The sequence below is a fragment of the Nesoenas mayeri genome (assembly GCF_963082525.1).
Source record: "Nesoenas mayeri genome assembly, chromosome: Z".
In the NCBI taxonomy this organism is placed as follows: Eukaryota; Metazoa; Chordata; class Aves; order Columbiformes; family Columbidae; genus Nesoenas; species Nesoenas mayeri.
The window spans coordinates 76,275,713-76,288,192 of NC_137542.1; the positions used below are offsets into that span (position 1 = coordinate 76,275,713).

Sequence of the window (12,480 nt, forward strand, 5' to 3'; positions counted from 1 at the left end):
AAGGCACAGCCTGTCGGGGATGGAATCCCCGCCTGTCTGGGGTGGTTTAAACCCAGCTGTGAGCTAAGCCCCACGCAGCCACTCGTTCACTCCTCCCTGGTGGGATGGGGGAGAGAATCGGAAGAGTAAAAGCAAGAAAACTCATGGGTTGAGACAAAGGCAGATGAATAAGCCAAAGTTGCACAGCGAAAGCAAAATAAGGGATTAATTCACTGCTTCTCATCGGTGGGTGTTCAGGCATGGCCAGGAGAGCAACGGCTCCATCACTTGGGAAAGCAAATGTCATCACTCCAAACTTCTTTTCTCTTCCATCTTCTTCCCCAGAAATATATACTGAACATATTCTATGGGATGGAATATCCCTTTGGTGAGTTTGGGTCAGCTCTTATCTCTCAGCTTCTTGTGCATCTGGCACGGCATGAGGGGCTGAAAAGTGCTTGAGTGCTTAGCAACGACTGAAATATCAGTGAATTATCAACATTATTCTCATTCTAAATCCAAAATGCAGCACTACACCAGCTACTAGGAAGAAAATTAACCCTATAGCAGCCAAAACCAGGACATTCTCCCCAAAAAATGTTCCACGTTTCTGCCTCCATGTCCCCTTCAAATAGTCATTATGGACCAATTAAAACCATCCTGCTTCAGGCAAATATTTCTCTTAATTAGGGAAAATTTGGATGTGGACAGCAAAATCCGATCAGTTCCACATCTTCTATAGAGAAGGAAGTCGACTCCATGATTCATTAGCTGAGGAGTGTCCACTGACTTTCAAGCTTCACTTGGGTGGATGTTTAAACCACATCACTTATATTTATAGCACTTCACTATCTGTTTCATTAAAGGATATTTTTAAATTATTTTTAAAATTAAACAGGATTAAAGAAACTTATCAGCAATAGCAGCATATCCTGTGATATTCTATAAAACATTAAACTGTCCAAGAGAAAAATAAAACTATTCTAGAGCATGTAGAATAAACTAAACTATCCTGAATTTTATCCGTTTTGGTCCAATTAAATTTTATCAATTATTTCAATAAAAAAGCCAGATACTACAGATCATTATGGCAATAACCAGCCTTTCTTTTTTATATTGTTCTCCTCCTACCAGCCCCACAGGAATCAAATTTAAGCTCAGTTATACGAGTATTGGTAGTGGAAACAATAAGTCATCCTATAAATGGACATATCGAAAGAAAATGTGGCTTTTGGGGCTACTTCTGACAAATAATAGGTTCTTCTAAAATTTTATAATGACACATAGATAAGTTTTCAATGAAATACATAATGAGTTACCGAGGACATTAAATAAAGTCAACCAAAATCAAACATTCATAGAAGTTCTCAGTTAAAAAAAGCCACAGAACAAAACATAAATTGTACCAAGAAATTGATCTCAATTACCTGTAAAGAGTATCCAATAAATCAAAGGGGCATGGTAGGACAAAACATTATTCTTATTTGAACAAGCCTATATCCACATCTTGTGAGGAACGTGTCTCCGGTTAAACAGAATTTCCCCCAATGCTACAAAGTTGAAGGGGACTCCTGAAGACTCTCGGGTACCAAACCTACTTATAGGTCAGTTTTATTTCTATTTTATGACATTACGAAGCTGGCTAAAATTTCTCAATTCTGAAGAAAAGAGTATCCTTGTCCTCAAAAGAAATTATACACTTATTGCTCCTCCACAGGTTGGCAGGAGAGAAAACAAGTTTTGCAAAGAGAACCTTGAAGTAGTCGCAGCAACTCGACGCTTCATTTTCAGCCATTGATGCTTAAGAAATACCAACCTTGTGTGTTCTTGAAGGACATAATGGCTTGTCTGTAGGGATTGGGCGTATCGGGAGCGTCGGTGAGGTTTGCCAAGACAAGGAGAAGCAGCAGACTCTGGTTTGCAAGAGGGGAGCAGCGTTCCAGCTGTGGTGATGCTTTGCTCCCCACCCCGCCGAGCGTGAAGACTGTCCACAGGCCAGCTACAAAATAAAAGGATAATACCAATAAAATATATATATACAGATTATTTCTGTTCACATCTTAATGCACAAAGTTCCTCTAGAGGAACAGGTGGTGTCTGATAGGTCAGAAAAGGGAAAAACATGTCACTATTGCACAATAAGACAACAGGTCTGGCTACTTGATCTCTCACAATGAAAATTGCAGGAGTAACAGCAGCAGGTGTGGGAAAGAAGGAACTGAAAGATTGCTGGAAATTCAAGAAAATTAAGTCAAAATAATACATAATACATAATACATAATATATAATATATAATATGTAATATGTAATATGTAACATACAGTATGTAACATACAATATGTAATATACAATGTGTAATACACAATATGTAATACACAATATGTAATATACAATGTGTAATATACAATGTGTAATACACGATGTGTAATACACAATGTGTAATACGCAACATGTAATACACAATATGTAATATACAATATGTAATATACAATGTGTAATATACAATGTGTAATACACGATGTGTAATACACAATGTGTAATACGCAACATGTAATACACAATATGTAATATACAATATGTAATATACAACACGTAATATACAATATATAATAATATATGAAAAGGAAACAAGGAGAGGTGAAACAAAAGCCTGTGTTTGAAGAGGAGAACCTCAAACATGGAGCAGGTACCAGCTGAAGGATTCATGCAGCAATAGCAACGTATTAATAGAGGAAAATGAGCTTGTAGATTGTTTTCTTAATAAAACTGACTTGGTCCATCAAGCAGCATTTTTCTCATATACTCCATTTTATTAAACTCAGCACACTTTAGGCAAAAGACTAACAAAAACTAATATTGCTTCAAGTAGAACCTCCAGACTGAGTCTTGTAGACATCATCAGTGTTGCTCATTATGATGAGTAGATAACGTCATAGCTAATTAACTTCTTAGGAAAAAAACCAAACAAAACACCACAATCAACAGCAATTTGAATTTAAATATTAGGGTATTATTACACTCAGCCTTGTATTTTTGCTTCGCTACAAATATGAAACCGCTTGTAAAAGAGTTTGTTTTAGACCCTCAAAAAATGATTAGGTATAAAAATGTAAATAGCTCATCATTCGACATCAGTCTTTGCTCATGTCAGAGTATCTTTCCCTTTGTGTAGGTGCATTTTTATGGTGCATGTCCAGCTCTAGTATTAAGGCATAAAGTATAAAGCACCTGAATGCTGCTCATTAAAAATCTTCTTTTCCGTACTCTTTAAACTTTGATGTTTCAGCCTTAAAAGCAGAGTTGTGTTCATACTTCATCTTTACGGCATTATACAAATTAACTCCAAACACTCACCAACTGCATTTCTAATGCCTGTTCCTAATTCCAGCATCGTTGGTGACCAAGGTTGATCGGATACGTGGCAAAATATCGATGAACGGTGGTGGGAAGGGAGAAAGGGGAGGATTTGGGGGTCTCGATACATTCCCAGGTGATAAGAAACAGCCCATCCTAATCACATTGGAATATATTTATCCCCAAATAGCTGCTTAGCACTTCATTTTGTTAATATTTTAGGGAAGAGATGGAGCATCTCATCAAATTATTCATTTAATAGGTCAAAGTCTTAAGAGCAAGGTATGATATTTGCAATCATTTTTGCACCATATTCTTATTTAACGTCAACGTAATTCGGCAGAAAACTCAGCTTCACGCTCTGGTCTCCGTTACGCAACAAGATACAAATACGGTTCGTTTTATTCCTACTGGGAGAAAAGTTTCAATGCATTTGTTTATGCTTTCAAAGTCAAATTTTAAGAGTTTGGTTTTAATGTTATTTTGAAAGGCAATAATATTAATAATTCAGTTTCATCACGTTTTCCTTGGAAGGGTTTCTCCTTCGTTAAGTTGAAATTTCAATTACTGCTGGCACAGTATGAGGATGCTTATTTCTCTCCTCGTTGGAGTTTTAACAGCACAAATCTCTTCTTTGTTCCCCAAATATGTAACCTGAGTTCTACCATACATCATTAGCATCCTATTAACGAGTTTTATTGCTCTTGACACTAATTTGGATTGAGGTGCAGCCCCAAGCTCCTCCACCAAATCCAGTGAACAACATTGCAAGTTTTTAGAAGATTTTCACAGTAAGAAACTACAAAAGTTGAGGGATGGGAAATATGGACTAATTAATGTGGTTAATGAACTTGTATGTTAAGCATTAAACTCATAAGGAGCATAAAGAATTTATATGAGAGTAAATGATACAGCAGGATGGGAAAGGTGCAGGGAACAGCTTGGTTATTGTAGCCACTGGAAGGAAAGATACAAGGAGAGAAAAGTAGGGAAAAGGGGAGGGAAGGGAAGGGAAGGGAAAGGAAGGGAAGGGAAGGGAAGGGAAGGGAAGGGAAGGGAAGGGAAGGGAAGGTGCGGGAAGGGAAGGGAAGGGAAGGGAAGGGAAGGTGCGGGAAGGGAAGGGAAGGGAAGGGAAGGGAAGGGAAGGGAAGGGAAGGGAAGGGAAGGTGCGGGAAGGGAAGGGAAGGGAAGGGAAGGGAAGGGAAGGTGCGGGAAGGGAAGGTGCGGGAAGGGAAGGTGCGGGAAGGGAAGGGAAGGGAAGGGAAGGGAAGGGAAGGGAAGGGAAGGGAAGGGAAGGTGCGGGAAGGGAAGGGAAGGGAAGGGAAGGTGCGGGAAGGGAAGGGAAGGTGCGGGAAGGTGCGGGAAGGGAAGGTGCGGGAAGGGAAGGGAAGGTGCGGGAAGGGAAGGTGCGGGAAGGTGCGGGAAGGGAAGGGAAGGGAAGGGAAGGGAAGGGAAGGGAAGGTGCGGGAAGGGAAGGGAAGGGAAGGGGGAAAAGGAAGGGAGAAAAGGAAAGAAGGGAAGGGAAGGGAAGGGAAGGGAAGGTGCGGGAAGGGAAGGTGCGGGAAGGGAAGGGAAGGGAAGGGAAGGGAAGGGAAGGGAAGGGAAGGGAAGGGAAGGGAAGGTGCGGGAAGGGAAGGGAAGGGAAGCAGGAGAGGGAAGGGAGGGGAGGGGAGGGAAGGGAAAGGAAGGAAGGAAAGGGAAGGAAGGGAGGGAAGGAAAGGGAGGGAAAGGAAGGGAGGGAAGGAAAGGACGGGAGGGAAAGGAAGGGAGGGAAAGGAAGGGAGGGAAAGGAAGGGAGGGAAGGGAAGGAAAGGGAGGGAAAGGAAGGGAGGGAAGGGAAGGACGGGAGGGAAAGGAAGGGAGGGAAGGGAAGGAAGGGAGGGAATGAAAGGGAGGGAAAGGAAGGGAGGGAAGGAAAGGGAGGGAAAGGAAGGGAGGGAAGGGAAGGACGGGAGGGAAAGGGAGGGAAGGGAAGGAAGGGAGCGAAGGAAAGGGAGGGAAGGAAAGGGAGGGAAAGGAAGGGAGGGAAAGGAAGGGAGGGAAAAGGAGGGGAGGGAAAAGGAAGGGAGGGAAAAGGAAGGGAGGGAAAGGAAGGGAGGGAAAAGGAAGGGAGGGAAAAGGAAGGAACCAACACCAGATCAGATATTTATCTCCAAATAAACTCTCCCCAAAACACCAATGAGTCCGAGGAGGTCGGGGCCGTGAGGTCATTCCCACATTGGGGATGCGGTTTTTCAGGAAACGAATGATGGGAGCGAGTGAAATGCAAAGATGTTATAAGTGACTGTGTCCATCCCTCCCCTTGCTGCATTCCCTCCAGCCTCATTTGAAGGGTCTGTAATTAATGGAGCTCAAACCACATCCTTTGGGAAGAGTGTTCCCTAATCTAATAAACCTTAATATTCACTTTTTTTCCCCCTAATACTCAGCCTAAGCATTACTTCGTTCAACTTCATCTACTTATTCCTATAAGTAGTTCTATGTAATACCATAAATTCACTGCAAAAATAGTGTTTCACTTGAAACTATTGATCTTTTTATTGCTAGATTATAGGAGTTCGTACTGAGATATCTAAAATTATATTGATTTTTTTAGGACAAGAGTCCAGGGGCGTCAAATTCATTTTCACTGGGGGCCACATCAGTGTCACAGTTGCCTTCAAAGGGCTGAATGTAACTTTAGGATTCGGCCCGTAGGCCTCATAATTGCTGCTCAGTTATATACGTTGTGCTCCTTTGTTGTGGTTGAATCCAAGATGCCAACATAACCATGAGAGCCACTCGTTCATCCCCCAAACAGGGGAGAGAAGCAGAAGGGAAGGGAGAAACTCAGATTGAGATAAACCCAACAGAAATAATTAGCATGATGCTAATGGGCTGGAATACTCTCATGGGTCAGTGTGGGTGTCAGTCCAGCTCTGTCCATCCATCCCCTTCCTCGCTGCTTGTGGGCAAAGCTCAGAGTGTCCTTGGCTCTCAGAGCAGAGCAATTCAAAACATGAACCCTGTGCTGGGCTGTTACCTCAAACAAAGTCCAAATCCAACCATTCCAACTATGAAAAAGAAAAGTTTCTAATGGCATGAAGAGGAAATTTTGGGGATTCAAATTGTTCCAAAGATGGTACGCTGAGTATTTCCAGAGGACATCTACAGATGCTGAAAAACGGGATGGCTTTGTTAGACAAAAACCTCTAAAAACATTGCTAATGTCTGTAACACAAAATTGAGTACCCTATCTCCCCTCCAAAATAAGCCCTATCCCAAAAATAAGCCCTAACATAATTCTTCAGGATTTGAGGATGCTCCAAATATAAGCCCTACTCCAAAAATAAGCCCTAGTTACAGGTCATTTTAAAAGTCCATTGAAATAGTGTCCAGGAAGCAATATATGGAAAAGAACAAGCAATTTTTGAGAATTAATATTATAATTATTATATTATATATAATATTTATATAATTATATATTAATTTATATTAATATATTAATAATTTATATTAATATATTAATTTATATAATATATAAATTAATATAAGACCCTGTCTTATCTTTAGGGAAACATGATAATAGACACGCCTGGCAACAGACACCTTGAAGAATTAAGTGAAGCAAATTATAGACCACATTCCTGAATCAAAAGTTGCCAAATCAAGCTGGAAATAACTCTAATAAGCCATTAATTCAAGAAATATAGTCCAAAAACTATAGGAAGAGAAATACAGGAGGAAATATTCACATATTTTTATTATCTCCACCACTGGAAATGTCTATTTCAACTTCTCTAGACACAAGTGATGATCAAGCTCATCCACTGAAGAAAAACTTTACACATAAAGACTTCCATAGGATTCCAAAATATCTTATTTCCTCTTCAAACTAATTCATTTCTAAACTGGCATTAAAAAAAGGGCCCCTTTCCATCCTACACATTTAAAACAGGATTAAGGCAGAAGGAAAACGAGCAACAAAACAACTTTTCTGAAGTACAAACTACATTTTTCAAGAAGAAAAATGAGATGTAGCAACATCACTATCTGATCTTAATCATTTCATCTTAATTCCTCCCACTACCCTCAACGATTTGAAATTCAGGTGGACAGAATTGTTGGGGAAACGCTTTTAAGATGTGTATTTTGAATTAATGAAATTAAGCTGGTTTGAGAAACTTTAATAGAGAATAGAAGGAAAAACCCTGAAAGGTATAAAGAACAAAAGAGACGAAGGAGGTAAATACATTTCATATAGTATATAATAGTGCAGAATACTCGCTGCATTTATCCTGATCGTCTCGTCCTCCGATTAGTTGTAGTTTATTAGTTAGTACACTCAGAGAATTGCAAATATTATCACTAATTTATCAACATCTCGACTGACCTCCCTTGTAGGGAATTGTGAATATTAGCGCTAATTTATCCACACCTTGATTGACCTCCCTTGTAGAGATGGAAGGAAAAGCTTTTAAAACCAACTCAATAACTGCCAGCATGAATTTCTCTCTATAGCAAAAATGCCAAATATTACTTTAATTGTTATTTTTTTAAGGTAGATACATTTTGGGTGTTATTTATGCATAGCTGTATTTTAGATAATCATAACATTTGTTTCTATAAATTATAAATTACGAAAAATACTATGATCATCAAATATATCAAATATAAACATATTAATAAGGCAGAATAACGAACTATTCACCAATGCTAAGTTCAGATTTGTATTGTATGCATTACCTATATATATATATATTAACCAATGCATTTGAAGCAGCACCCTCAGAGCAACCTTAACCCTACGTAGAAACAGATGATGAAATTCAGGTTGCTATTGGCAGAAGTGACCTGTAATCTTCCTAATACATCCAATAGCCAATTTTTGCATTGCAATTTGAATTTTATATCACTTCAAAGGCTTAAAACACTTCTCCTGTTGACTTGGGACTGCAGGCAGTCAATTAAAATGAAGTTGTTTCCTAAGTGAGACATGAGAATATGAGTGAGTGGTTCCTGGGAACGTCTTATTTTAAAATGATCTGCCTAACAACCTAAAAAGAACTAAAAAATTTAAGGCATAGAAGCAAGGGAGAAATCATTTTTGCTGGACTCAGTTGCCTACAACACAAGATAATTTCATCTCATCCCTTATTGGATTTATGTCCAAGTCAGGGAATAATAATGGATAATAATGGTCAGTTTTACCACGTCACAACTCAGAATCTCGGAGTTTAACCAGACAAGAATTAAGCAATTGAGATGGAGCAGGATGAGGTAGGAGGTGAATTCAGTGCCTGGACCCAGCTCTGCAGGGATGTACCTTCTCCTGCTACTCCCAATTTTCACTACTCCTCTCCATCCCATCACTGAATTAGATCAACAGCATCTTCCCCAGCCTATTCATGCCCTTTATTCTACTGAATAAGGAAATGGCCTCAAGTTGCACCAGGGGAGGTTGAGGTTGGATCTGGGAACAATTTCTTCCCCAAAGGGCTGTGGGGCATTGGAACAGGCTGCCCAGGGCAGTGCTGGAGTCACCATCCCTGGAGGGGTTGGAAATACACATCGATGAGGTTCTTAGTGATGTGGGTTGGTGCCAGGGGTAGGTTAATGGTTGGACTCAGTGATCTTGAGGGTCATTTCCAACTACGGTGATTCAGTGATTTGGTAACGCAGGGAGAGAATTCCCTCCTCTACACTACCTGCTGTATCAAGGATGAGAAAGTCCCCAAGTGTCAATTCTCTTCCTTAACACTTGGTCCACCAGCAACTGGATGGAGCAACTCAAAGGGAAGTCCCATCACATCCTGGAATCCATGCTCACTGAGGGGTTCAGCAACCCAAAGCTCCGGGGAACACCCTAGAAACTCAACCTTCAGACAGTTTTGCTGCTGTTTTTCTGCTCTACGTATACAAAATAACAAGTTCAAGACACAGTAATTCAGCCAGATTTAGGAAAGTTGCTGAGGGATTGCAACTAGCACATCTCTGCCCACGGTTTCGCTCCCCTAAGGCGCCCTCCCAAATCTCAAGAGTCTGTTCCAAGGCATGAACGCTCTGTATCTCCTCAGTAAAACAGATGTAAGAATTCAGCATTGGTTAAATAACATTCTTGCGTAACCTCATTCTCAGAAGCAGAAGAACTGTTTTCAATTTAAAGCGGTCCCAAGAAAAGAAAAAAGAGGCAAAAAAAAGATCAGCCTAAGGAAGATACTCAGTGTGAAAAGTTTCATCACAAACAACTGAGTTTGAAAACAAAAATGATGAGCAATTGAAAGCTGGATTTCACTATAGAAAGTGCTATACAGACTTATCCATAGGCATCAATACCAGCTCCAGCCATATCACAGAATCACAGAATGGACTGGGTTGGAAAAGACCTCAGAGATCATTGAGTCCAAGCCTTGGTCCAACTCTAGTCTGTTTACTAGATCATGGCACTAAGCGTCATGGCCAATCTCAGTTTAAAAACCTCCAGGAACGGTGAGTCCAGCACCTCCCTGGGCAGCCATTCCAATGCCTGACCACTCTCTCTGCACAGAATTGCTTTCTAATCTCCAGCCTAAATTTAAGTTTAAGCCCCGTTGTTCTATTATGAACTGCCTAGGAGAAGAGCCCAAGCCTCACCTGGCTAGAACTGCCCTTCAGGTAGTTCTAGAGAGTGCTGAGCTCACCTCTGAGCCTCCTCTTCTCCAGACTAAACAAGCCCAGCTCCCTCAGCCTCTCCCCATAGGGCTTGTGCTCAAGTCCCTTCCCCAGTCTTGTTGCTCTTCTCTGGACCCGCTCCAGCACTTCAATCTCTTTCCTGAGCTGAGGGGCCCAGCACTGAACACAACACTCCAGGGGTGGCCTCCCCAATGCAGAGCACAGGGGAAGGATCACTGCCCTTGTCCTGCTGACCACGCTGCTTTGGATCCAGGCCAGGATCCCATTGGCCTTCTTGGCCACCTGGGCACACTGGTGGCTCCTGTTGAGCTTCCTGGCCATTAGTCCCCCAGGTCCCTTTCTGCCTGGCTGCTCTCCAGCCATTCTGTGCCCAGCCTGGAGCTGCAGGGGGTTGTTGTGGCCAAAGGGACCCATTCCCCAGCGCTCTCTGGGCCCTCCAGCCAGTTCTTCACCCAGCACAGAGTGCACTTGCCCAAGCCGTGGGCTCCCAGCTTTTGCAGGAGTATATTATGGGAGACAGTGTCAAAGTCCAGATAGTCCACATCCATGGCTTTCCCCTCATCTTGAGTAGCAGAAAATGCTGAAAGAATAAATAACTGATAATGTTGATGAGCTGGTTTATGTCAGTACCTGCCCTTTGGTTTCACTCTCTGAACAAGAATCAACTGCAGATGCATCAGAGAGGAGCAAAATGTTGTCACTAGATACCCCGGTTGGATTCAAACCAACCAAACGGAGTCGCAATGCACAATATCGTATTTAAAGCCCACTTGTACATCTAATTTCGAGGAAGTCGTCTTTTGGGTAGGCAGCCGGTGAGGAGGGAATGGTTTGGGGTATTGAATTTGCTGACTCCAAAAATACAATGAATAAAAGGCTGATTAAGTATTAATATTACTAACTCTCTCTATAAATACAGATTTTATGATCAATATTTTTTTTCCAAACAAAAAAATGATAGTTAATATTGAAATTATATAGTAGCATGCACCAACACTCATCAACTTGACTATTAAAGACATGTAATGTATTAAGAAAGCTTTGGATTTAAATACTAATAAGCCAATTGTTATTAACCTACCTTATGGCACGAACTACATAAAGATTGACATTTATCGCAATAGGAGAAGTTACATTTAGAGGCGCTTTGTCTCCAGCGTGCACGTTCAGTTCCAAAATGTTTCACCTTCCGTACCTACAATTTTGATACCACAGGGCAAGGGATGAGGCTGTTCCTGTTCATAAGGATTTTGCGATAGTGCTGAACTATAAAGAATAAGGTTTTTGATCTCCAAGAGCACAATAAGGAAATATTGAGATAATGAAATATGGAGAACTACCCACAACTGCCTTCTCCGCTATCATCTACAATAAGTCTCAGCTCATGCTTTGAGAAAGAGAATTTCATATAGTTTCTTAATATAACTTCTCGTGTAATTCTCAGTCTGTACAAGACCAACCTCCTTCTGATTTTTACAGAGCTCTTTCTTCTGCCACAAATAATTGGCAAATCCTACCTAACCAAGAAGTCCTACCTAAGCAAGATAGGCCTGCCCAAGCAAGCAAGGCTTACCCAACCAAGCAAGACCTATGACATATGCAAGTTCTGAAGGTTTCAGCATCAGCAGTTGCTACTTGTGCAGAGCAATCTTTTCTAGGCTACTTGTTTTGGGGTATATATTACAATATTTGAATTATTTTTCATCAAAAAATGGTTTCAGGCTCCATGAACTTCAACAGAGGGTGTTGGTCTCTTCTCCCAAGTAGCAAGTGACAAGGTGAGAGGAAACGGTCTCAAGTTGCGTCAGGGGAGGTTGAGGTTGGATGTGGGGAACAATTTCTTCCCCAAAGGGCTGTGGGGCATTGGAACAGGCTGCCCAGGGCAGTGCTGGAGTCACCATCCCTGGAGGGGTTGGAAATACACACAGATGAGGTTCTTAGGGACATGGGGTGGGTTATGGTTGGACTCAATGATCCTGAGCGTCTTCTCCAAGCAGAATTATTCTATTAAATACTTGCATATTACAATTTTCAACGGTCTTCGTATCTACGGAAATTTTAGTTCATAGAATCACAGAATCCCAAGTTTACGGGACCACAAGGATCATCTGGTCGCACCTTTACTAGCAAAATCCGGCCTAGACAAGCTGGCCCAGCCACATCTCAAAAGTGTCCAATGTTGGGGATCCAACTTCCCTAGGGAGATTATTCCAAGGGCTGATGGTGAAAAATGTCCCTTGTGTCCAAGAAGAATCTCCCCAGAAATAAGTTGTCCCATTGCCCCTCGGCTTTTCCATGGACTCCATGTAAAAAAGGACTCACCATCTTCTCTGTGGCCACCCTTTAAATATTGGAACATGGTCATGAAGTCTCCTGCCACCGTCTTCTCTCAAGGCTGAACAAACCCTGTTCTCTAACAAATTTTGTTATCTCAGTCTTTCCTACAGTAAACCTGATGGCATTTCACATTAATTACCTCATTACGGAGGTTCTTGA

The 12,480-nt window shown here is 41.3% G+C and overlaps 1 protein-coding gene across 10 annotated transcripts in view; it reads right to left on the reverse strand.

Annotated features, from left to right (window-relative positions):
- The window catches only part of DYM (dymeclin), a 153,003-nt gene that overhangs the window by 99,058 nt on the left and 41,465 nt on the right, over positions 1-12,480 (reverse strand). For all 10 annotated transcript variants that reach the window (XR_013923509.1, XM_080362048.1, XM_080362050.1 and 7 more), the window contains one exon: positions 1,796-1,978. Coding sequence is in view for 9 of the 10 variants with exons in the window: in XM_080362048.1 (XP_080218174.1) it covers positions 1,796-1,978 (183 nt within the window). In the remaining variant the exon portion in view is untranslated. The remainder of the gene's footprint in view (positions 1-1,795; positions 1,979-12,480) is intronic.